This window comes from Bubalus kerabau, chromosome 1 (assembly GCF_029407905.1).
Source record: "Bubalus kerabau isolate K-KA32 ecotype Philippines breed swamp buffalo chromosome 1, PCC_UOA_SB_1v2, whole genome shotgun sequence".
NCBI lineage: Eukaryota > Metazoa > Chordata > Mammalia > Artiodactyla > Bovidae > Bubalus > Bubalus kerabau.
Genome location: NC_073624.1, coordinates 200,044,991 through 200,072,291, shown reverse-complemented (window position 1 = coordinate 200,072,291; position 27,301 = coordinate 200,044,991). Strand labels below are relative to the sequence as shown.

Below are 27,301 nucleotides of genomic sequence, written 5' to 3'. Positions count from 1 at the left end.
TTACAAAGTCATAGGTGAAGTGTGATTAACTTAAAGTAGAAACTAGTTATCTCAATAGTTCAAGGTTTTATAATATTCTTAAAGCTATCAGATAATTTAACAGACGAGCAGAAATATTGCCTTGAAATCAAAAGACTTGGATTCTGGTTCCAGCATTGACTCCGTCTCACTGTGTAACTTTGAGGAGATGCTCAAACTTTCTCTGAATCCGTTTTTCCACCTGAAGAATATGGAAGCAAAACAAGAGCATTTCTGAGATAACTTTCTGCTCTATGAATTCTCAGCACAATTCTCTTTCATTGACTTTAGTCAGAGATGCATCAATTTTCAGTTCATACAGAATGGAAATGTTCTCTTCATAGGGTAAGCTTGGCTATATCTAAGCTTCACATGTTGGAGTTTTATTTTCCTGTCTTTTTATTAGGCTTCTTTACATGTTGTTCAGCTGCTCAGTCATGTCTGACTCTTTGCAACCCCATGGACTGCAGCACACCAGGCTTCCCTGTCCTTCACCATCTCCTGGAGTTTCCTCAAACCATGTCCATTGAATTGGTGATGCCATCCAACCATTGCATCCTCTGTCACCCACTTCTCCTCCTACCTTTGATCTTTCCCAGCATCAGGGTCTTTTCCAATCATTTGGCTCTACATGACAGCCTAATTAATTCCAACTTGTCCTTGTGTTTATAGGAGAAGATTCTGCTGTGGCTTCTTCAGTTCATGCAAGAGCAGGGCATCTCGCTGGATGAAGTGGACCAAGATGGCAACAGTGCTGTTCATGTGGCCTCACAGCATGGCTACCTCGGGTGCATACAGGTACACGGGCCCTGCTTCTCTGGAGAAAAGAGTGCAACAAGCAGTAAAACAGAAAATGGGAATTTAGTTCCCTCGGAGAATGTCTAGATTAAATCAACTTTGTCTCTTTAGTGGATAATAAAAGAATCAAATTGATATATTTGTATTTCCAGAAATGCACACAAGCACTGGCATAAATAGCCGTCTGGGTCTCTCCTTGCGTGTCACAGGGTGTTGACAGGGTCTCTTCTTGCCCTTTCAGCCTTGCCTGAAAACCCCAGTGCTGAGGACAGTAGACGTTAAGCACCCTGTGTTCTCAAGATAGCAGAAAACCCCTGTCAGACGGACATCATTCAGACTGTCACATGGCAGGTGGCCATGCCTGCTGTCATTAGCACACTTTGCCTTCCCAAGTGTCTAAAAAACAGAACTGAATTTTCAGGAAACAATTAGAAAAATTCCTTAGAGCATCAAGCAGTATGACACAGTGGAGACACAAGAGACGCAAGTTGTGTCCCTCAGTGGGGAAGATCCCCTGGAGGAGAGCATGACAACCCACTCCAGCGTTTTTGCCAGGATAACCCCATAGATAAGGGAATCACAGAGTCTGGCTATAGTCCATGGGGTCGCAAAGAGTCAGACACGACTGAGTGACTAAACACACACACAGCAGGTAGTAGGCTGGGGAGAGAGGGTCCTGTGGTTTTCTCCCTTTCTTTGTAGTAGGACTGAGCTTCTTGAATACATTCAAAAAGCCCAGAACTGATTCTAGGAAGCCCTTGACATAGACCCCCTCAGCCCGAGGGCAGACTCGGCAGGGCCCTGATTGGCTAGCCAGTCCACCCAACAGGCTCAGGTGGCCTCACCCTTTTAGCCAAACATACCTGGAGAATTTTACTGTGTCTTATGTGTGTAGTGATGGAAAAAGGTTGGGGAGTGGAGCCATGGGAGGTGTCATCTCCCTGACCCAGCCACCTGAGGGGACCTCCAAGAGGACTGCTTAGAGAGTACAGGCTTCCTACGAGAAGAGGGGTTGGCATCTCATCCTGCAGCTGAACGCAGAGCTGCCCAGAGCTGAGCCACACCAGGGCTGCCACCCTCACAGCGCATGGCGGGGGGTCCTGAGAGGAGCACGTGAATGTGAAAACTGGGCAGGCCTCCTATATGTAATAGTTTAACATCTGCTAATCCCAAACTCCCAGGCCTTCCCTCTCCCACCTGCCTGTACAGCATGGGGAACTATTTTTAGTATCTTGTGATAAACCATAATGGAAAAGAACATATAAAAAAGAATACCTATATGTGTATAACTGAGTCACTTTGCTATATAGCAAAAAACGACACACCATTGTAAATCAACTATACTTCAATTTAAAAAAGTTTTTAAAAATAACTGGATAGGCCTTTTCAGCTAGAAGGTATAAGGCCCTGACTGACAAAACAATGAGAGAGGAGGGCTGAAGGGGAGGAGGGACAGTGATGGTGTAAGGAGAGGAAAAGCTTTGAATTGAAACAAAGTTTAGAACTGGCCTGGAATTTACTTTAGGAAAATAAATCATCATTACCAGAGTCTGACCAGTCACACCATTCTTATCATCGAAAATGACCCAACATCTATGGATTTGTTCCCACATCTGCCTGAAATGTAGGAAAAGAACGATTGACAATGTATGGGTGAAGGCCACGATTAAAGAAAATACTTTTACCTCACCAGATTCATACAGTTCAAAATATCTTATGTGTACTTGAGAACTCTAAGAAAACAGTGCTCTTTTGCACCATATTTGGTAATATTTCTTTTATTCCAAACTTAACAGGCACTTACCAAGGTTTTCCTGTGTGCTGGTAGACTGTATCTGAAAGAGAAAACTGGGCAGTGAGAACCAGTTGCTCAGAAAAGTAGAGAGGATTAGGAAATGACAGGAGAAGATATGCAAAAGCTGTAAATATGAGACAAGAGCTGAATAAAACCAGAATGCAGAGGCAATAGCAAAAAGATCTCTACACGGTCTCCTCACATGCAACTGCTCTGTGGAAAGCCGCATTAACAGGAAATATTCCAAGTGTCTGAGAAGTTTCCCCACTATTGTTGGCAAAGCATGCATCTTCTGATTTAAGACACCCAGTCGTGAAAGGAGTGATGAGAAATCAAAATGTATAGAAAAGAGAGAAATTTTAATTACTACCAGGGTCTGCAGAAAGATGAAAGGAGTAGCATTGCTTTTTGTGGAGGAAAAATAATTGAACGAAGACTGAAAACTTCATTTTTCTGTTTAACAAAACACTATCATATTTAATAGTCTCAAAGTAAAAAAGAGTAAACTTTTATCAGCTAATAAATGACTGCAAGCCAAAGAAAACTGGCTGATATCACTAATTCTGTTTGAGATTTCAATTTTTTTTTTTTTTTTTAAATATGTGAGGAGAGGCAGTCTGTCCTTTCAGCGTGTTCATCTCCACTTAACACAAATGATATTTTTGGCACTAGGCACCATGGATGTGGAAACTTGGATACTCTTGGAAGTAAGTCTCTCCACTGGGTGTGAGAAAAAGTAGGTACAAAGAGATTGGAAGTGGAAAAGGGAGTGAGCAAGTGTCGTTATGATGTGAGGAGGGAGCTGAGTATGGGAAACACTGGAAAGAAAACTGCAGAGGCCAGAGCCAAGCTAACAGTGTGTGTTTATGCTGTGTCTCTGGGAGCTCAGTGTGGGGTGGGGACGCTTTGTGAGCTGAGTGGCAGTAACTGTAGGGCACAGTGACTTTTCATGGCGAGTAATCCTAAACTGAGTGGAAAATGAAGCTCCTTTATGACCTCTGAGTCTGAGTAGTCTAGGAGTTTTAAAATAACAATTATTTCTTGTGGAGAAAACATTATCTATTACTAAAATAAATTCGGAGGTCTACAAACTCATCTTGATAGTGTCAAAAAAATATATCAGACTATGACAGTTGATTAATATTGATATGACAGCTTTTTGTGGAGTCTATTGTCACCACAGCATAAAAACTAAAGTTTTTATTTTTAAAAATTAATGATGTCAGGGAATTCCCTGATATACCGGTGGTTAGAACTCTTTGCTTTCATTGCTGAGGGCACAGGTTCAATCCCTGATCAGAGATCTAAGATCACACAAGCAAAGTACAGTAAAAAGAAAAAAAATTAACAGTCTCAACCATGCTCCTTCAAATCTTTCTCCCCTATATTAATGATACCTTGACAAGATTCCTTAACTTTTTGCCTTTGTTTGACTATTAACATATACTTCAAACCAATTGAACAATCTCAGTCTTATTTCTAATTCAAAGTATTCTCCTCCCCAAGCCAGATCAGCTCAGGGTTAAAGGAACAAGGTTGGGACAGAAGCTTGACTGGCTTGTTACACACCACCTTAGCTCCTATTCACCTCTTTCTCCTGGGATCCACTGTTGAGGACAAATAGGGAGTATGGAGAGAGAAAGTCAGCTGTCTCTTTGCTTAACTGGCAGGGGCCATGGCATCTCCCTGAAAGTTGTCTTGCTTCTTTAGCTCACTAAGGTTTGCCACTGATATCCTCGGGAGCAGCCTTCAGGAGCTGTGTCTCTGGTGGATGTGGTGGGTGGGGCCTTTGGAGGGTCCTTTAGAGCCTCCCCACTGCTACCTGACAGGGAGATGCGGCCCCGACCTTGCACTCTCCCCCCCCCCGTACAAGCCCCTCCACGGTGTTGCTTCCCACTGCCTCCTGCTGCTAAAGAACCTTTTCCATTTTCATCGGGTGATAATAAGCTCACAGCATGCTCCCTTCTACAACATCTGCTCAATCTATGGAGACACATCCTCGCCAGGGCACATGGTGAGAATATGGGCCCCTGCCATGACAGTTCTCTCCTGTTCTTTTTATCTCTGATTGGGTAGGTTCAGCGCCAGATCAAGTGTGCTGCCCAAAAAGGAACAGGTAAAAAAAGTTCCTTCTTTTTCTTAGGGGCATCCCTAAATTCATGAGCCCACCCACTGAAAGGGACAGAGCCTCTTACTGCAGACACGGCCCTGCTCATCTCATGAAGGAAAGGACTCCTAAGGACAACACATCCTCCTCCCCTTCCCAGTGTCCTTCTGAGGCTGGGTGGGGTTGATAGTAGGAAGGTTGGTCGGTTGCGTTGTTGTAGGTTCTGAAGGGAGGCATCTGATACTGACTGCTAAAATCTCACTAGAAGTTCTCTTTGTATGTGAGGCTCCTTGCCCCCACCCTGTCCTGCTGTGGACTCTGGTGACTGGTTTTGGAACAACAGGAGAAGTTCCATTCAACCTTCTGTTACAATCATTAAAAAGTAATGTTTATGAACATACCTAAAGAATATCATACTAAGTAAGTCAGAGAAAAGCAATTATATGATATCAGTTATGTGTGAAATCTAAAAAATAATACAAATTATTCTGTATACAGAAAGGAAACAGACTCACAAACATAGGAAACAAATTTATGGTTACCAAAAGGAAGAAGGAGGTGGGGGAGGGATACATTCGGGAGTATGAAAGTAATAGATGCTAACTACTGTACATAAAATAATAAGCAACAAGAGTTGACTGTGTAGCATGGGGAACTATATTCTATATTCAATATCTTGTAACAACCCATAATGGAAAGCAGCCTGGAAAAAAGAAATATATATATATATATATATATATATATATATATATAAAACTGAATCACTTTGCTGCATACCTGAAACTAACAAAATTGTAAATCAACTATACTTCAAAAAAAATTTTTTAAATAACATTTAGAGGGAAGTCCTGATGGATCACATGTCTGTGCCTCCTCTAACAGACCCTGGTTGAGTACGGAGCAAATGTCACTATGCAGAACCACGCTGGGGAGAAGCCCTCCCAGAGCGCCGAGCGCCATGGACACAGCCTGTGCTCCCGGTACCTGGTGGTGGTGGAGACCTGCATGTCGCTAGCCTCCCAGGTGGTGAAGCTCACCAAGCAGCTGAAGGAGTGAGTGACCTGCTTGTTCCATGAGAACCCAGTCTGGCTGGTCAGGTCGTGCTTAGGTGTCAGCCTGGTCCTCAGAAGGCTCCCTCGCGTGGGTGGTACTGGGAATGCCTAGTGTCCTCCTCATCTTCTTTTCTTCCCTCATTCCCAGTCCTCACAGCTGGTGTTCATGCTGAAGATGCCATCTCTGTGGAGGCAAAATGATATTTAAGCAAAAAAAGAATGCAGAGCAAGCTTCCTCAGCAGGAAACTTAAGCCACAGTGGACTAGGGGAGAGAGCCTCTCTCTGTCTTCACATCTTAGGGCCCCAGATGATGTAGTAGGCGCAGAAAGCACATGTGGGCATCATTCCAAACTTCTGTCCTTAATAGTTCAACAAATTATAAAGAATGTGAGAGAGAGAAAGGTTCAAGATGAGCCAGTTTCTCAGTTTTCTCAAAAAAGAAAAATGTATATTTAGGAAAGTATAGGTACCCTGGTAACCATTGCCGCAAATTTATTATAAAAATTAAGCAGACAATTCACAAATCCTCAGAATGAAAAATCCTCAGAATGTGAACTCAGTATGACATTACTTAAAACACTCTTTGTCTAGTTAAGCCCAGTTCTTTTTTTGATGAAATAATAAAGGTGGTACACATTGCATAACTAGATATCAGGGGAGCATGGCTGGGAAGTTGCCATGATGTGTTTGAAAAAAGGAGGGCCCAAGGAGAGGTCATCTGGGAGGGGTGGGGGTCAAGCGGGTTGAAGGACTAAGAGCTGAGGCCCCTCTAAGGGGACAGAGGTCAGCCCTTGGAGAACACATTGGCCAAATGACCATTGCCATACTGATAAGGGACTCATCGAAAATCAAGAATAGCACTCAAAGTAATGGTAACAGATTAGGAGAATAGACCTTAAAAATTAAGTTTTAGGGGAGAAAAGTAAAGTTTTACTTTAAAATTATAAAAAAAATAGTTTTTTCTTCTTTTCTTGTGAAAAAAAATCTGTAGTTGGTGGGAGGCCTTAACTGGTTAGAATTTAATTCATGCAACAGTGACAAGTCCTTAGATCCTCTGGCTCCTCACTAGACTTGGGAAACATTTCTCTCTCTGCTTCTGCTCTCGTGCCTTAGAGGTTAAGAGTTTCTGCACTCCTCCACCCTTCCTCTGTCAGTACCTAGAATACTGTCTCTAATGAGTTTAGGCTTTCACTAGAAAAAAATTTAAACTTAAAAATTAGAGGGGTTCCTTTCTCTCCAACAATCCTTTGCCCAGTTACACAAGACTCCCCTGGGGCAGATGAGCTGAGCAAGCTTTGAAGGTCTGGATGTAACTGAAGGGGATTCCTAATTCCTAATTCCAAATTCCTAATTCCCTTCAGGAAGTTATCTTGTCAAGGCAAACATACTGTACACATGCCTTTATGTACATGTATAGGTATTTCTGAAAAGAAGTTCCTAGAAAAGGAATTACCAGAACAAAGGTGCATACATGTGGATTTTTGTTGTTCAGCCACTAAGTCACGTCTGACTCTGTGACCCCATGGACTGCAGCACACCAAGCGTCTCTGTCCCCTCACTGTCTCCCAGAGTTTGCCCGAGTCATGTGCATAGAATCGGTGATGCTATCCAACCATCTCATCCTCTGCCACCTTCTTCTTCTTTGCCTTCAGTCTTTCCCAGCATCAGGGTCTTTTCCAGTGAGTCAGTTCTTCATATCAGGTGGCCAAAATACTGGAGCTTCAGCATCAGGCCTTCCAATGAGTATTCAGGGTTGATTTCCATTAGGATTGACTGGTTTGATCTCCTTGCTGTCATGATACTTGTAGACAGATGCTGCCTAATATCCTTCCAGAAATGTTGTACCAGTGGATACTCCCCTCAGTAGTGTATGCACATATCCGTCGAGAGGAACTTTATTTTTTTTTTTTATTTTTTTTTTTTTTTTTTTAACGAGAGGAACTTTAAATTAGTCCAATGGAATGTTTTTTTCTAAAGGTTTGTACTCAGAGAAAAGACTGAAAAACCTTCCCCTCAATCTCTCAGCACAGAGTTGGAGAGGCTTTCCTGAGCTGTAGTAGTTGCTTTATTGGTAGAACTCTTCAAGGTCAGGGTCTTGGCTGCTCTCTGTGCTGATGATCCTGGGATAAAACACACATGTACGCTAATAGACAGCAGTTATTCCACTGTTTCCAAGCTGAAGGCTGTAGACAGTTGCAGTCAAGCCAGTGAGAATATGAAATAAGAGAGGTTATGCTGGAGACCCTAGTTTTGTACTCAGTGTGTGTCTCAGTGAGACTGGCAAAACTAAAACAGAAATTCACTTACTCTATTTAGTCCACTGTACCCTTCAGACTCTAGGGCACCAACAACATCAAAAGGTGCACAAGGAAGGATGGAAAACACTAGTTTTTCAGTCCAAAATTGTGAGTGGGAGACAGTCTTGAGCGCCTTTTCCTCCCAGGATATTTTTACCAGTCCTTCATCAACATAGCTATTATTTAGAAATGGTACCCTTCAGCTCTCTTAGACATCCTGATCTATACGTGTAGGTGTCAATGGGTTGAATTGTGGCCTCATAAAATGATGTGTTGGAGTCCTAACCCCTAGGACTTTGGAATGTGAGCTTATCTGGAGATGGGTCTTTACAAAAGTAATCAAGTGAAAATTAAGTCATAGGATTGGGCCCAATCCAAGATGATTGGTGTCCTTGCAAAAGGGGAAAATCTGGACACAGAGACAGACACACACAAGGAGAAGATAATGTGAACAGGAAAGCAAAGATCAGGGTGATTCATTCAGAAGTCAGAGAATGCCAGAGATTGCTAGTGAACCACCAAATACTAGGAGAGAGGCAGAGGGTCAATTCTCCCTCACAGCCCTCCAAGGAACCAGCCTTGTCAACACCTCGGTTACAGACTGCTAGCCTCCAGAACTATGAGAAAATAAACTTCTGTTGTTTAAGGAAGGCAACTTGTGGTACTTTGTTAGAGCAGCCTAGCAGACATACTGGACAAATGCTCACATATTTTCACATATTCATATTTCACATGCTCATATATTATAAAGTTGATTAGTCCTTTCTGAGGGCTTTTTTAGAATCTAGATAATAGAGTCCTTTTTTTCTCCATCCATACCTGGGATTCCTGTCATCAGTCAACCTAATTGCCTCCAAATAGTTTTCTTGACTGTGTCATAATTCACATTGACACCTAAAAACCCTTTAAAAGGAGACTGTAATCTTGCTTCATCTATTTTAATCCCTCACCTAATGTTTTTCTAAAATACTTGACAGGCAATACCAAATTTCAAAGTAGGAAAAGTAGAAAGCTCCTGTATATTTTTTGTTTATTCTTTAGATTAGGGTCAGCAAACTATAGACTATACACTGAGGCCCAATTCACCCCACCACCTGTTGCTTTTTTTTTTCCACCACCTGTTTTTGTAAATAAAGTTTTATTGAAACAGAGCCATACACATTCTCTTACATATTACCAAGTGTTGATTTCACAACTACATCAGCTGAGTTGAGTAATTATGGCACAGAATTTGTGGTGTACAAGCCTAAAATATTTAATATTTGACCCTTTAGGAAAAAGTTTGCTGGCTTCTGCTTTATTTCAGTGTGTGAGTCACAGAATGAGCAAGATAAAATAAGATCACAGACTTCTTAAGTGTTGGGGATGGAATAGGAGAAGGCAATGGCACCCCACTCCAGTACTCTTGCCTAGTAAATCCCATGGACAGAGGAGCCTGGTAGGCTGCAGTCCATGGGGTTGCTAAGAGTCGGACATGACTGAGTGACTTCACTTTCACTTTTCACTTTCATGCATTGGAGAAGGAAATGGCAACCCACTCCAGTATTCTTGCTTGGAGAATCCCAGGGACGGTGGAGCCTGGTGGGCTGCCGTCTATGGGGTCGCACAGAGTCAGACACGACTGAAGCGACTTAGCAGCAGCAGCAGCAGGGATGGAATGTTAGTACTAAGACTGACCACTTCTGAGAAAAGGAGAATATCTGGGGCTGGTGGAAGAGTATTATGCAAATCTGATCTCTCAGAATTAAATTTAGGTAGCCGACAGCTGTTGAGGATGTGCAGTGACATTTGGCAAGGAGAAGACTGAACTTCCTCAAGCCAGCATCGAAGATTCAGCAGCTTTTTTAAGAAAACTTATAACTCATTGGTTTAGTTCTTCCTTCTGACTCATGGGAGCTGCTACCAGTTTTGATGCTTAGTTTTCTACTCCTGTAACAAATTACCACATACTTAGTGTTTTAAAACAATGGACATTTATCTCACAGTTCTGTAGGTCAGGATACCAGAATGAATTTCTCTAGATTAAAATCAGTGTGTTCACAGTCTGCTTTCCTTTCTGGAGACTCTCAGATGAAAGTCTGTTTCCTGCTCATTCAGGTCATGTAGCAGAATCAGTTTCTTGCTGAAGTCTCTGTTTTCTTGCTGTCAGCTGAGAGTCATTGCCAGCTCCTCGAGGCTACTGCATTGCTTGGCTCACAGCCGCTTCCTTCATCATCAAAGTCCCCAACCGCAGGTAGAGTCCTTACCACACTTTAAGTCCCTCTGATCTCCTTTTCTGCCTTCTCTTCACTGTTACTCATGTGGTGAGATTGGACCCACCCCATAGTCCAACCTTAATTCCCTTTTTATCACATAAGGTAACATAATCACATCTTTCAGGGATTAGGATATGATAGACATCTTTGGGGGGCAATGGGGAGTACCACAGGAATACTACAGAGATCAGTAAATACTGCTTACTTCTCTAAAATCAGAATCAGTGTAATTTACTTTTTCAAGTTCTATAATAATATGTGTTTTCTAAACAGATTTTACCTTAACTTATGGCTTTCAACCTATTTTCTTAACTTTAAATAAAGCACATTCTGATGCATATGCTTCTATGTCCAGAGTAAATCAGCTGTTGCCATACACAGTTTTCTCTTTATACAAAAAATACCAAGTTATTTACCTGGTAGCTCAGCTGGTAAAGAATCTGCCTGCAATGTAGGAAACCCTGGTTCGATTCCTGGGTCAGGAAGTTCCCCTGGAGAAGGGAAAGGCTATGCATTCCAATATTCTGGGGCTTCCCTGGTGGCCTAGACGGTAAAGAATTCGCGCAGTTCAGGTGACCTGAGTTCAGTTCCTTGTTGGGATGATACCCTGGAGGACAGCATGGCAACCCACTTAAGTATTTTTACCTGGAGAATCCCCCTGGACAGAGGAAACTGGTGGACTACAGTCCATGGGGTTGCAAAGAGTTGGACACGACTGAGTGACTAAGCACAGCACAGCATACCCAACTTGGAAGCAGTTTGCTTGCTTTGTTTTATTTAGCTTTTTTCTGATGGCTAAATTAACTCAATTAATTTATAAATTCAGACAATTTAGGGAGAGTGAGTAACATTTTGGAGTATATCCTTCTAGCTTGGGGTGTGGCTGGGGTTTGGGGAGAAAGAGAGATTTCTTAAAAATGAGATAATGAGATTATATTACACACAGCATTTTGTAACTTTATTTTTTAACTTAAGGAAAGTAAATTACACTCTGTGTGTGTGTGTGTCTGTGTCTGTTTATATAAATACACTTCATACTGTATACTTTATTTATATATATATATATATATACACACACACACGCATGTATTAAGGAAGCTTTTTCTATGTCACAAATATTCAGATATATTATCATTCTTAATAGCTGCCTTCCTAGAAATAATTATAAATTGATTTACTCAGTCTTAGTGATGAGCATTTATGTTACAGTTTTCTTACTAATGGGCTTCCCAGGTGGCGCTAGTGGTAAAGAACCTGCCTGCCATGTGAATAATAAATATCTTGTTGAGTACTTTTGATTGTATCCTTAGGAAAATTTCTGAATTATAAGGCTGAAGATTATGCACATTTGCAAAGCTTCTAGATTTATTGCAACTTATTGCAAATTATCATGAGAAAATGTATATCTATTAATTTATGGTAGTAGCCATGTGTCAGAGAACTTATTTGTTTTGATTTGTTTTTCCCAGACAGACAATGCAACGTGTCACACTGCAGAACCAGCTCCAACAACTTCTAGAAGCCCAGAAATCAGAGGGCAAGTCACTCCTTTCTTCACCCAGGTAATACCAGAAGTGGTGGTGGTTAGGATTGTTAAGTATTTTTAATCTCTGAGCCATTTTCTTGGACTTTCTTTTATTATCTTTTTAGAAGATAACAACAGAAGACATTTTATTTTTATAAAGAGGAATAAAAATGAGCTATCATAGGGAAGAAGGCACTGGATCTAGGGTCAGAAGACGTGAGTTTATCTCTGGCTCTGCCATTTCTTCTTACCATGACTATAAACAAGTCACTTACTCTTTTAGAGTCTTTTTTCCTTCATCTATGAAATGGAAATAAGGATATGTAGGCTCATAAGGTTATTGACAATGGGATTGGGAAAATTTGTGCAAAATTGATGTGTAAAAAAATGAAACAGTAGATACATTTGGTAGTTACAGCATAAGGTATGAGGCATCCCATTCTGGTTATGGTTGCCACCATGGAATGTTTGTAGTTTGACTGAAACAGACATTATTCTTATTTCAGTCTTAGTGATGTGGAAGTTATTCACAGCAGTAAAGCCACACAGTGGTTCATTATTTTAACCCAATAGGAGATCATCTCATATATTCTCCATCCTCTTTCAGTTCACCATCCTCTCCAGCTTGCAGAAAGTCCCAGTGGAAGTCCCCAGACACAGAGGATGAGTCTGTAGCCAAAAGCAAATCAGGAGTCCAGGAGGGGATTCAGGTTCTTGGAAGCCTGTCAGCATCCAGCCGGGCTAGGGCCAAAGTGAAAGACGAAGATTCTGATAAAATCCTACGTCAGTTATTAGGAAAAGATATTTCAGAGAATGTCTGCACCCAGGAAAAGCTGTCGTTGGAATTCCAGGATGCTCAGACTTCCTCGAAACATTCCAAAAAGATCCCCCTGGAGAAGAGGGAACTGAAGTTAGCGCGGCTGAAGCAGCTGATGCAGCGGCCACTGAGCGAGGCTGACACGGACTCCAACAACTCTGAGGACCCCAAGGGCACCCCTGTGAGGAAGGTTGACAGGCCCAGACCGCAGCCCATTGTGGAGAGTGTGGAGGGCGTGGACAGTGCAGAGAGCCTCCACTTGATGATCAAGAAACACACCTTGGCATCAGGACGCAGGTTTCCATTTAGTATCAAGGCCTCCAAATCCCTGGAGGGCCACAGCCCATCCCCCACCTCAGAGAGCAGTGAGCCGGACATGGAATCCCAGTGTCCAGGCTCAGGAAACACCCCCTCAAGCCAACCTTCTGGAGAAGCCCCTCAGCCCAGCCCTGACAGCACAGCCGCCCAGAAAGTAGCCACGAGTCCCAAGAGTGCCCTCAAGTCCCCGTCGTCCAAGCGCCGGACATCTCAGAACTCAAAACTCAGAGTGACCTTTGAGGAGCCGGTGGTGCAGATGGAGCAAACTAGCCTTGAACTAAACGGAGAAAAGGAGCGAGAAAAAGGCAGGACCCTCCAGCGGACGTCTGCTGCTAGCGAATCAGGGGATCAGCTCAAAAGGCCTTTTGGAACCTTCCGATCCATTATGGAGACGCTCAGTGGCAACCAGAACAATAATAATAACTATCAGGCATCCAACCAGTTGAAGACCTCCACCCTCCCCTTAACCTCCCTTGGGAGGAAGGTGACAGACAGTAAGGGAAACACCGGGAGCTCTGCTAGCAAAGGAAAAAATAAGGCGGTGAGTGCTGTTTGCAGAATGTCCCTTTTATTCCTTTAAATTAACTACACCACAGATTACAGCCCTTGGCCACCTTGAGGGAATCCCGCAAGAATTCTAAATGATGCATGGAAAAACAGACTCAAGCGTTTCTAATGAGATATGTTGTGTTAAGTACCTTTTACTCTTCCTTCGGAAATTGAGAGAGGATGATTAAACAGGTCCCAGGAGATTATATCCTGGCCCCTCAATTTCCCCAAGTAGTTTGATCATTGAGAATTAGGAGTTGTAGATGGGGAGGCATTTCTATAGGATTAGATTACAAAATCGATGTGAAATTAGGCCCCTCTTCATCCCTGATTCTGCCTCAGGAAGAGTTAGTTCTCCTCATGTGACTGGACAGTTTGTTCTTGAGCCCAATTAAACAGCATACAAATAGAAATTCTATTTCTAAAGACTTAAATACTCAGCTTTAGAAAGACCTTTGAAATGAATATGCCACAGGGACCTCCACATTGGCATTTTATGACACAAGCCCCTAAGGAAGCCCTAGTGGTCTACAGTGCTTGCCAGCACGCAGGGGATGGCAGAGTGTGTGCCATGAACTACATTCTGTAATTGCATTTATTGTAAAACCACATGTTATAATCTGGATTTAAATCCTGTGAATAAGAGATACGAACATCTTTATAAGTAATGTTTCCTGCATGCTTTGTGCCTGCTATGCCCTTAAAAACATGGTATAGCAGCCAAAATGTGAAACCCTCTGTGAGATAGAAGGACCCAGAATATCCTTCATGGTAACTAGAGAGTCAACACCTGCATAATTTATTATTTGTTATAAGGTACAACCCCATTCCGGTGAGGTCTAAGAACTTTCCAGACTCTTTTTGCAGTACCAAAATCAAATTTTACTTAATATCACTCCAATTAACAGCACACAAATTTTAATTGCACGTTGATTTCCACAGAGTTGTCTTTGTTATAAAAGACTTTAGCATGTATTTGCTTCAGCTTAGAAAAGTCACGTTTGTGCCCCCGAACACCAGGCCCTTTGGATTAAATATGTCCAGACTTACAGTGCTGGAATAAAACTCTTCCAGGTAACTTAACGGGTCCTCTCACTGAGGAGTCAAAGACCTCAGCAGCTCCCCACGCGCCGTAAAGTATGTCCGAAGCTTCTATCCTTTAACCTGTCTCCTGCATGCCTCCTGTTTATCGAGACGTGTGCACGTGCTGAGCTTGTTGCATGTGTTCAGATGATTTTTAATTGCACCTCTCTAGGAGATGTACGGCAGCTGCATCAATCTTTCCTCTAACACGCTGATTGAAGAGCATCTGCATAACTATGCACGGTATGTGGTGCTAGGGGTGTATCCACAGCAGTGCCAGGCCTTCGCTTTAAATTGCATGACCTTTTAAATTGTGGTCCTTTTGCAGGCGCTGACACCTAGGAAGTAGAAAATTCCGACTCCTCCCCCAAATAGAAGCTGGCAGATTTGTAACTGGTCCTTAGAAAGGGAGCAGGTACCCACCCTAATGGAGGGGCTTCATTCCAGTAGCAGAGGGCAGAGAAATCTCCTCAGATCACAGACAAGCTGTGCTTCCCAGCTGACCTTGACTTTCAGTCTTTGTTTTAATGGTGGGCTTCCCCGGTAGCTCAGATGGTAAAGAACCTGCCTGCCAATGCAGAAGAGCCAGGTTTGATCCCTGGATTGGGAAGATCATCTGGAGAAGGGAATGGCAACCCACTCCAGTATTCTTGCCTGGAGAATTCCATGGACAGAGGCGCCTGGTGGGCTGCAGTCCATCGGGTTGCAAAGAGTCAGAGAAGACTGAGCAACTAACACTTTCACTTTCTTTCACATGAGTAAGTATAGAAATGACACTTCCTGTCATGGGTGGAGTGAGTCAGCCTCCTATCATAATCAGAACTTTGAAACTGAGCTGAGGTTCTTCATTGCTGGTTGTAGACTGAAAGCTCCCGTAGTCAGCAGTCTGCTGCCCTCAGGAGCTGAGGTCCTGCCATGCTGCAGTTAGTTCAGTGTTGAGGACTGCAGTGCTGGTCCATAAGCCAGGCTGTGAGAACCCACCACCATCAACACCAAAAAAGGCCTTTCTTCAACACAATATTTGTGATTCAGAAGGCATGGACTGTGTATACAGAAGGATCATCTCCAAGGTCCCCCCTGACTCAGGCTGCTCCTTGAGCAAAGTCCTTCTTCGGCATAGCTTTCCTTCATCCCCGGGATACACACAACTCCCTAACAGAGCAGGAGACGGGAGTGCTTAGAAGAGAGCAACTGACAGGGAGGTACTGCAGTCAAGTGCCTCTTGACAGGCTTATTCCAGGAGAGATAAACCCCTAACCCCCTTTCAAAAGGACTAATCATCTAAATTAAGACTATGGCATGCCTTTTAGCACCCTTCCAAAATCCTCCAAAATGTTTGTGTGGAGTTGTGTTTATATATAATAATTACAGATACACAAATACAAGCGAATGTGTTGTGGATATAAATGTTAGTTCAGAATTCTAAGGTGTAAGAAATGTCACTCTCTTTTTCTTTCCCTCTAAATCAAATTTAATCCACTTCATGTCTCCGTTCAGGCTAGAGGAAAAGTAAATCTGTCATTTTACAGGGTCCCCCTAGGGATCTCATTAATTCCATACATAAGTTGAAGGAAGCCCCTTGGAGCTCTGGTATTTACGGGTCACCCTCATTCTGCTCAGGTCAGGCTCGCATGTTGCCTAAGTCTGGGCTGCTTCCCACCACACTGGGGCAGGGCGTCTTGGCCAGTGCTAACAGCCCAGTGCCTGGGTTGGGAAGGAAATAGAAAAAAAATACCCATCCCCTTCCCAGACATTGGTATCAGCCCACTTCTGTTTCTCCCAGCCTATCTTGACCCTCCTTGTACCCTTCTGTGTCCACATCTTAGGTTCTGTCTTCTAGTACCTGGAAAATTCTGACTTTGTCCTTAAAGGGAAATCACCAATAATACTCTAAGGCAAGGAAGCACACAGGCTTGGGGAACTCCTTTGAAGCAGGAGGGAAAATACCTCTCATTTCTTCCAGGCTCCCACAGCACCTGAAAACAAGATAATTAGTATCACAGTAGATTCTCCTGCTAGATATATTTCATCCTGTCTTCTTACAAGCAGGGAAACAAAGCTAACAATCTACTATAATAGGATTACAGAAATCAGAGCACAAAAGGAGGTTATGAGGCTACTCAGATATCTGACAACTGGGTTAACACTTTCCTTCTCAGTTAAAGGAACAGTCCTTCTGAAGACTCAGTTTTGAACCTATCAGATTCACTGGCTTTATGTATTAAGAGAGTTTTCTTTCAGTAATAAAGAGAAACCCCAAAATTATAATTATAATTCAGTGTATTTAGATAAACATCCAGACCCCCTCCCCCTCCCTATCATATAAAATCATTGTGTATTTTATCATGGTTTTAGTTTGACATGTGTCCCATGAAAAGTGAAAATGCACTAGTTTGTTCACCATCGAGTGAAAAGTTTTCTCCTATTCATTCACCACACACAGAGGTAGGGAGGACCAGCCTAGTTCACTCCTTAGATAAAGTAAGGATGGCTATATCTAGTTGAAATAAAGATCCCTCAAAGAAATAAGCTAGCATGGGAATGTGAACATGCGAAATACCTATTTATTCTTGTTTTGCCTTTGGGATCCATAGCATGGGCATCCCTCAGAAAGGGGGAAAAAAGGAAAAAGCTCAAGTGCCTATCTACCAGTGATGCCTTCAAAACTTGACCCAAGAATTTTCTTGAAGGCCACATGGTTCCTCTGGGGAGCAGGGACTGCCTGGGATCATGTAATTTTGGAAAGCAGTGGCAGTCATTGGGTTGAAGTTGGCTCTCAGCATTATGCCACTGGTGACCCTATCAGAATATCCCTGGGAGAAAGAGAGGGGCAATGGACCCTTCTTCCAGCCCTATCCTTGATCACGTTTTAGTTCCTAAGATTTTTTTTCAGTAAAGGAAAAATAGAGAATGAATACAACATTCTAATGTCAGCTCTGTGAGGGGGGTTCTGTTTGCTATTTATTTTTCCAAATTGGTCACAGTTTGATAGCAAAGAATCTAAATGTCTTTTCAATGCCCTTTAAAATTAGATTCAACTCTGTTACTTGGAATAGTTTTCCCAGTGTGTTTCAACTGCAGAGGATGACTTTGTTTATAACAGATTTATCTTTACTTTTTTTTTTTTTTATAAAGGACAAGTTGGTTTTAAATTATTACAACTCCAAGGGAATGTTGGCAGTTACTTATCTTAAAATGCCAATAAGACATTCATTTCCCAGAGTTTAAGTCTATGTGAGATCTGTAACACATAAAGTGAGCATCGATTCCAGTCCCTGATAGGCAGATGGCGTTAACCCCTGGCCACCACTAGTCATATCCTCTCTGACCACAGTGGCACCATGGCCTGAGGGGTTAGCATCAGGAAGCCCCTAATCCTATCACCAACATGAGAGCAGACTCCTTAAAAAGACATTAAGCAATAAACACCATTAGTGTGGGTTTTACTGCCAAGGAATTAGCCACGCTGGGACTTATACATCCGGAGCCAAGAGCTAGTAGCACATATTTCATATAGATGTCAAGATTGTTCAACAGCCACTTCAGAAAGAGTGGTAAATTTGGACTGAAATGATGTGAAATGATGTAAGGATATGGCAGTGGTCATCTGCTGTGCCCAGTTGGAGGTTAGAGTTCAGGGTACCCCTGCTATGCATGTGCATACACACACACACACACACACACACACACACACACAAACACAAACACATCTGTCCTTATTGCCAGGAAATATTACTAAACAGAAAAGTGAGCCAAAGACAGGGAAGACATTGGGAACGTAGAGGTGAGGCCCTGGCTGAAACCTGTCCTAGGCAGTGTATACCCTCGGCCCCACTGAACAGCATTCCAGAATCATGATAGAAGATGCAGGGAGAACAAAAAGGAATCTCTGATCCTGGTACTAAAGCATTTTTGCCATCATTTCTCTGGGTATAAATCAAATAACCACACCTTAATCTTAAAATTTCTGACCTGAAAGTATTTTCAACTTTTAGAGATTCTTGAAGGGATAATTACCTAGTCATAGGAGTGTGACCAAACCAGCTGAGATTATGTTGATTGCATAGTTCTAGACTGAATCGCTGAGAGCAGACTGAATTTGGTCTGATTGGTCTGAACTGGTAAATAAAAATTTACCAATTTAATAGTTCAGAAAAACTTGTTAGAGTGCTAGTACTAAAAGGGGGTTTGGTAACCCTGTAGACAGAGTTTCTGCCCCCATACTACAGTTTTATGTTCTAATCTCTGATGTGAAGTATATTTTTCTGTGTTTTTGCATCTGATATACTAGTTCTGGGGTCCAGAGCCTGGAGAAGTTGGTGTACCTGGGGTAACCACCTCTGCCTCAAAAATCCCTAGAACTCCTCTATTTCCTTTCCCTATAGCCTTCCCCACATTTGCCCAGTTTTCTCCTGCTCAGCTCTTGTCCCACCCACCCCCACCTCTGCCTCCCTAGGATTCACATTCATTTCATAGAGAAAACCTGTATTTCATACAGGTCCCTATGATGTGTCCCAATCTGGAACCATTTCTCCAGATTACATTCATTAAGTGACAGCATCTCCTTTGAAATGAGTCACAGTTCTGCATTGTTCTTGGCTGTTGCCTAGTAGAATCTTGTGTGTGGAGAAAAATGCCCATGTGATGGGGAATTGTTCACATGATCAGTTCTTTCCAGTGTCTGGGCACAACTTAGCAAACCCTTTATAAAATCTGCCAGAGTTTGCAAGATTCATGAGAGTGTGATTCACACATGGAGTTTTTATTCATAAGTTCCTTATACCCTCTGGGAAAAGGAGAAAGCATATTCTATCATAGGAAGACAGTAGAACAAGGTTTAGTATCAAAATGTGATGAGTTGAGATGTAGAAGAAGCTATTGCAAATAAGAATCCATGTTCTAGCTCAAAGCACTGCACTTGGAAGGCAAGAAACGAATGTGTGGAACACCTAGGAGCTTCAGGTAGGAGGGGACAGAGGGGAGATCTACCTTGGAAACCAAAATCCTCCCATCAGAAATACACTCTTTCAGCATACTCATCTGGTTTAAGTGTACTCCCAACAGTTATGAACAAACAGTTCCCTTCTCCCTCCTCCACCTTCCTTTCCTCTCCCTTTCCCTCCCCCACGGTCCGGTTTGGAATCGTATAACCTCCAAAGGGGACGAGTGTAGAACCAGTGTCGTATTTGCACCACACATGTGCCACTGCTATACTGTCTTTGCACGTTAAACAGTCTATAAACTCTCCTAAGCCCCTTTTAAAGAAGCCGTAAATCACTTGAGTTTTTAAAGTATCAGGTAGAGACTTTAGCCAAACATCTGGTATCTTCACTGAGAATCCCTGCTCCAACCACAGCCATCCAAGCTGTCCCTTCCCACCTGGAGGACAGTGTAGCTGTACGACTCTCCTGCATGTCAGATCCCTGGATTGCCAGTGTCCTTTGTTTCAATACTGTCGTTAGCAATTTTGCCGTGCCAGAATAAGGCATGTTCCTTCATTTAGCAAGAGAATAATCAAGAGAAAATTGAGAGGATGTAGTTAAAACATGGTCAACTCCATGAAAGGTGTAAGAACTTCCTGGGAGTGGTGACCCTAAGTAGCACCATCATACCCCAGTCTGTACCCCAGTGTCTAGTTTGGTGCCTGGCACAGGGTAGGGACTTTAGAATATATGAAGGAGAGGAAGCTAAAGAGAGAGAAAGGAGGAAGGAGAGGGGGAAAAAAAAGACCAAGCAAGCCTGTCATCCTGAAGAAAGAATGGTATGCTCTGTAGAAGCCTGCTGCTGCTAAGTTGCTTCAGTCGTGTCCGACTCTGTGCGACCCCATAGACGGCAGCCCACCAGGCTCCCCTGTCCCTGGGATTCTCCAGGCAAGAATACTGGAGTGGGTTGCCATGTCCTTCTCCAGTGCATGAAAGTGAAGAATGAAAGTGAAGTTGCTCAGTCATATCCAACTCTTAGCGACCCATGGACGGCAGCCCACCAGGCTCCTCCGCCCCTGGGATTTTCCAGGCAAGAGTACTGGAGTGGGTCGCCCTAGGCCTTTTGATTACAAGTCTACTCCCCTACAGTAAGTTTAATATTGACTATTTCAAGTATATATTTTTATTCTTTGAGCCAGAATCTCGTTTTTTAGAAGATAGGCATTTATAGATATGCTCTCAGTGAAGGTCTGAAGGAGATCACAGAAATAGCTAAGTCAATCTACCTATTTTGGCCATCAGTAGGAATATGTAGTGCATACTCATGGGCCATTTTAGACAGATTCTCTAAAATAACTTGCCATCTAGTCACCCTGGGCTGTAGAAATATGGAATCCAGGCACAGATGAGTCAGCAGGTTAGATTACTTGAAAAACTGTTACTTAAATTTAAGCCTTCTTTCCAATTTTGGTCACAGAGAATGTGATTTTATATCCAAAAATGAAATCAAGAGCAGCAAATTATCTGAATAACTCATGCCAGAATTACCCAAATACTTTTGCTTTTTAAAAAAAATTTGAATACTGGTTATTCAGGACTAAGTAATTGAAGGGTTCAGGGAGTCTTGAATCATCCTGATATTATTCAGATAAAAGCCTCAAATTAACATTTTACTTGGTATTGACTCAACTCTAATCATGCTGGGTTTTGTTCTGCACAAAGTGCTTTTAGTGTCTTTAAACAAAACACCCCTTATATTAAAGTAGAAATACTCCCTCAGTGTCTAAATTATGATGATATCCTTAGACTTTTTTTTAAAGTTTTATTGATTTTTATATTTTTTTGTCCAAGTGCTATAGGTATGTGATAGTAACACCATATAACAAAAACTGGCTGCCCATGTGTCCAACCTCCCCTGTTCTCATTCCTACTCCCCTGAATCAGACATTTGCTTTGCTTTTAGGTGTTTTAACTAGTATTCTGTATTTCTCAATAATGCGCTTATATGGACTTTCAATTTTAGATATTATCTTTGTTGTCTATTGGCATCTTACTGTAGAAGATAAAAATGATAGCTGCCACTTATAAAGCACTTACAATGTACCAAAGAATATTCCAGGTACTTCATGCATATTGACTTTTAATCTTCACAATGAATGACACAATATGGTAGATATTATTATTTATCCAAATTTTCCAGATTGGAAACCAAGACACAGAGAAATTATACATCTTGCCCAAGATTACACAGTACCAGTGGTAATAAATTATGTATCCAAGGTTTCAGCTCAGTTTGGTTCCAAAATCCATGTTCTCAACAATGAACCAAATTTGGCCAGCTCTGTTTGGACAAATTTGGCAACCAGCACTGCCCCCCATTTCAACACACACACATATACACACCTGCTTCCTCTTCCCACCGTCAATATAGTTGTATCACTCTTGGGAGTTAAATCAGTATTTGGCGTTTATTATTATTCAGTTCAGTTCAGTCGCTCAGTCATGTCCGACTCTTTGCGACCCCATGAATCGCAGCGTGCCCCGCCTCCCTGTCCATCACCAATTCCCAGAGTTTACTCAAACGCATGTCCATCGAGTCGGTGATGCCATCCAGCCATCTCATCCTCTGTCGTCCCCTTCTCCTCCTGCCCCCAATCCCTCCCAGCATCAGAGTCTTTTCCAATGAGTCAACTCTTCGCATGAGGTGGCCAAAGTACTGGAGTTTCAGCTTTAGCATCAGTCCTTCCAATGAACAGCCAGGACTGATCTCATTTAGAATGGATTGGTTGGATCTCCTTGCAGTCCAAGGGACTCTCAAGAGTCTTCTCCAACACCACAGTTCAAAAGCATCAATTCTTCGGCACTCAGCTTTCTTCACAGTCCAACTCTCACATCCATACATGACCACTGGAAAAACCATAGCCTTGACTAGATGGACCTTTGTTGGCAAAGTAATGTCTCTGCTTTTGAATATGCTATCTAGGTTGGTCATAACTTTCCTTCCAAGGAATAAGCATCTTTTAATTTCATGGCTACAATCACCATCTCCAGTGATTTTAGAGCACAAAAAAATAAAGTCTGACACTGTTTCCACTGTTTCCCCATCTATTTCCCATGAAGTGATGGGACCAGATGCCATGATCTTAGTTTTCTGAATGTTGAGCTTTAAGCCAACTTTTTCACTCTCCACTTTCACTTTCATCAAGAGGCTTTGTAGTTCTTCTTCACTTTCTGCCATAAGGGTAGTGTCATCTGCTTATCTGAGGTTATTGATATTTTTCCCAGCAATCTTGATTCCAGCTTGTGCTTCTTCCAGCCCAGCGTTTCTCATGATATACTCTGCATAAAAGTTAAATAAGCAGGGTGACAATATATAGCCTTGACATACTCCTTTTCCTATTTGGAACCAGCCTGTTGTTCCATGTCCAGTTCTAACTGTTGCTTCCTGACCTGCATATAGGTTTCTCAAGAGGCAGATCAGGTGGTCTGGTATTGCCATCTCTTTCAGAATTTTCCACAGTTTATTGTGATCCACACAGTCAAAGGCTTTGGCATAGTCAATAAAGCAGAAATAGATGATTTTCTGGAACTCTCTTGCTTTTTCCATGATCCAACAGATGTTGGCAATTTGATCTCTGGTTCCTATGCCTTTTCTGAAACCATCTTGAACATTTGGAAGTTCATGGTTCACATATTGCTGAAGCCTAGCTTGGAGAATTTTGAGCATTACTTTACTAGCGTGTGAGATGAGTGCAATTGTGCGGTAGTTTGAGCATTCTTTGTCATTGCCTTTCTTTGGGATTGGAATGAAAACTGACCTTTTATTATTATTATGGCTATCTAAATAGTTATTACAGTAGATATGTGCAATGTACTGTTGCATTTATTTATGTAACTTTGTTTTCCTTGAAGATAATAATTTTGATTTTTAAGTATATAATTTCTGAACACTCTACTAGAGACAAAAACCCTTCTTTCAGTGCATTCAGACAAATCAGGTACCTCTCTGTTTCAGTCTATTCATGGAGACACCGTCTTTCCTTTGCCCCAGTCTAGATTGCTGCTATCTGGCAGTGCTACACAGCTGTAACCCTGCAGTTTCTTATATATATTATCCTGGGAATTGCCTTTGGCTTTTCCCCTGTGATTTCCTGAATCTGTCTTTTCCCTTTTTGTCAGTCTATATGCTTTCTTTGGTAAAGACAATTTGCATCCTGTGGAGGTGAAGGGATGCTAAAGGTTTTGAGGCCTTGCCTGCCTGAAAATAGTTTCCTTTTGCCCTCATATGGATTAGCACTATTTGGCTGGGTATAGAACTCTTGACAGAAAACTATTTTCCCTTAGAATCTTGAATAGATTATTTCATTTTCCTCTTGCTTCTAATGTGTCTGTCAAGAAGCTCAGCTTCTCCCTAATTTCTAATCCGTTGGAAGCTTTTATGATTTTTCTCTTTATCCCCAGTATTTTGATTTCATGGTACTTTGCCATGATTCTATTCTCATTTCTGGGGTGTGAACGTTCAGCAGGCTTTTTCAATCTGGAAATCTATATGCTTTGGTACTGGGAAGTGATTTTGTACAATTTTATCCCCTACTGCTTTTCTGTTCATTTTTCTGAAAATACTGTTAATCTGATGTTCAACACACTGAACTGATCCTTTTCTAACTTTTTTCTATTTTTCTAAGTATTGTCTAACTATATTTCTCCTATTTTTATCCATACTTTTGCTTTTTCTAAAAATTCTTTCTAGGATATTTACTCAACTTTACTTTTCAATTTCTAACTTTTTATTTCTTTGATTATTGTGTTAATATTCAGTAGCATTTTATTGGTTTTCTCTTTGTTTTTTTTTTCATAGCACTAAGTATGCAAGACTTATTTAAATTTTATACTCAAATACAAATACAAATGTATATGTTTATCTTTCCTTCCTTTTTACAATAAAGATGGCATCCTTTACACATAGTCTTGCTTCTTGCTTTTTTTCATCTATCATTTTAGAGGTCTTTATGTATTCATTAAAGAGAGCCTCTTCATTCTTTTACATAGATATGTATTCTTTATTTGTATGAATGTATTATTTTTAATTCTTTCTACATTTTTGTTGAGATTCTGGTCTTGTTGATTTGTAGCAGCTCTTTATGTATTATAAATTATAAAAATTAGCCCTTTGTGATACATATAGCAAACGTTTTCCTCAGTTTTTCTTGTTACAGTTTTTTGAAGTTCTTACCACCCTTTATATTATCTCTATTCACTTTGACTGCTGTTTCTCTATTTATCCTGGTCTCTGTCTGTCATAGTAGCACTTTTCTCAAACATCTGGTGATCTCTAACTCATTCATATTTAAGAATAAGACACTAAAACTGAACAGAAGCTATGGCTTGTTGACTGGTAGGTATTGCATCACACAGACTGGTTAAGTACTAGGCTCTTTGGCTGAGAAACTCACTGTCAGTATTTGTAGGACTTTTCTTTTGGCAGTTGACTTCTCAAGATAAGGAAACTCCAGTCTCCTCCTAGGATCTATTAACCTACCTTCCAGGAGTCTTTGGGTTAAAGTAACAGGGGTGGGTTGACAATTGTGTTTTATAACTTTCACCTAATCCTATGGTTTTCACCCCTTCAGCTGAATTTAGAGTCTCTCTGGTCCATGCCTTGCAAATTGTAACCTGCGGTCTCTCTTCACATTGGGAAAGGGACAGTCAACTGGCTGCATTAGGTCAGGAAGGTAATCTGGGTATGAACTGGTACTTCCAAAAAGTTTTAAAATAGTCTTCCTATTTTCAGCACTCATACAGCACCCACTGCGACTTTCAGAAGTACGTAGGGTTTCTAGTTCCTGCATCATGAACATCAGTTTGTTGGGTTCCCTGACTGTAGGCTTAGATTTCTGCTTTTCCTGCCTGCTCTGCTAAATCAATTCCACATGTTCATCCATTTTCCTGTTTCTGAAATGTTATTGGCATTTTGTGTGTGTTTTCATCTCCTCTTCCATTTCCCTTATTCATTTAGGTTGATGCCTTTTCTATTCATTTGCATGTTCTTTTGTAAGAAAGGGATGATTAATACTATGTTTTCAGTCTATCATGCTTAATTGGAAGTTCCTAGAACATCTTTTAACCAACCAGGTTTTTCTTTCACACTCTTCCCTTTCTTTCCCGTGAACATCTCTCTAAAGTTCTGTTCAGATGAACTTTAAATAAAAATAAAAATTACAACTTTCAGACAGTGATGATGATTGTTATTAACCAGTCTAAGAATAAACTACATGATCTTTGTAAGCAAGCGTGATTTTGAGGGCCATAAAGCCATGCTTGGAGTTCTCCATTCAAATGTGGCCTCATGTGAGCAAGTACCATTCCCAGAAACAGTTTGTTTTTGTCTGGCCTAGCAACAAGAAGGAATTTAGTAGGATGCACACTTGCTCACACTCAGAAGATAACTCCTGTCTGGGAGATTTTACACCCAGAATGGGACTAATATTTCAATGAAAATGAGTGCTTCTTCCCAGGGGAAATTCACATAAAAAGCAAAACTGTTCCCAGACTTGAGCTGGTACTTCTTTCCATAGATTTACAAGGTATTGAGTATTGAAGGGAAAACAGCACTATTGTTCCCTAGGCTCTTCTTTTTCCTATAGATATACCTACTTGTATTTTTCCACCATGCTACTACTCAGTAATCACACACCCAGAGCAAAAGCATTTCCTTTAAACTATTAATACTCAAGCTTACTGGAGAATAAAAAGTGTCACCAGTGAACCCCATGAATAAAATATAAATATCCCTTGTTTCAATTTAACAAGCAGTACTACTCTGCCTATTTTGTTTGACTGATAAAATTCATTTGACTGTAGAATTTTACTTGGATTCCAATCGGCATGATTGAGTAATTACTTCCGGGGCCAAATTTTAAAGTATCCATATAGTATGTTATTACATGACTATTCCTTTTATTTAAAGAGTGGTTTATATGAAAAAAAAAATAATTTGCATTCTGGAATGAAGTGTTCTTCAGTGTGGTTTGTGTGAGGATAATTTCCATTTTGGGTGAGCTGTTTAGTGGCATTGTATTGTAACTTGACCATAGTTTTATCTAATTTTGGCCTTGTGGTTTGTCTTCCACTTAGGCATGATGACATCAGTAGAAAAATGAAGAAATCCTACAATACAAAGCATGTTGCTGAGCCAGAATCAAAAGAACTCTTCTTATAAATCACTTTTTTATTATCTCTCATTGCTGCCCTTTGGACACCGTTGGAAATTTCTGGACTGTCCTCTGTGGAAATAGAATCATGAGAACAATGCCTCACCAGCAGAAGACCAGACGATTAGGATGCCTTAAATTTATAGCACTAGCGTATATAAGACTCATTTTGGGGTGATATTTGTATATATAACTTGTTTTTAAAGAGATGCAGTTTGAAAGCATGATTGGGCAAACGTATGTTTTTTAAGATTGATTCAACCTCCCCACAGGACATCCACCAGCCACTGACACCACTGTGTCTCATCAGTTGCATGGGTGTTTGCTGATGCTGGTTGAACCTCCCTTTCCCCATAATACGGGCAATTTGGGCTCAGCTTCTCCAGGAGACCAGATCAGTGCTGTTGTTTTCTGTCGAGTGTTTTTTTCTGTCATTTCTACTTTTTGTATAAAGGAAATAAAACAATGTTAACAACCACCTGTAAGCTTGGGGCACTTACTTTCTAATAAGTCTGTGATGTTCTGATTTCTAAGGGGCTTTAAGCATATTTTG

General features: G+C 41.4%; 1 protein-coding gene across 1 annotated transcript in view; it reads left to right on the top strand.

The window, feature by feature from the left end:
• The window catches only part of SNCAIP (synuclein alpha interacting protein), a 163,550-nt gene extending 136,322 nt beyond the window's left edge, over window positions 1-27,228 (top strand). The window contains exons 7-12 of the mRNA XM_055549763.1: window positions 691-816; window positions 5,601-5,770; window positions 11,793-11,885; window positions 12,456-13,524; window positions 14,788-14,858; window positions 26,672-27,228. Coding sequence (XP_055405738.1) covers window positions 691-816; window positions 5,601-5,770; window positions 11,793-11,885; window positions 12,456-13,524; window positions 14,788-14,858; window positions 26,672-26,756 — 1,614 coding nt within the window. The 3' untranslated portion in view covers window positions 26,757-27,228. The remainder of the gene's footprint in view (window positions 1-690; window positions 817-5,600; window positions 5,771-11,792; window positions 11,886-12,455; window positions 13,525-14,787; window positions 14,859-26,671) is intronic.
• The last annotated feature ends 73 nt before the right edge of the window (window positions 27,229-27,301 follow it).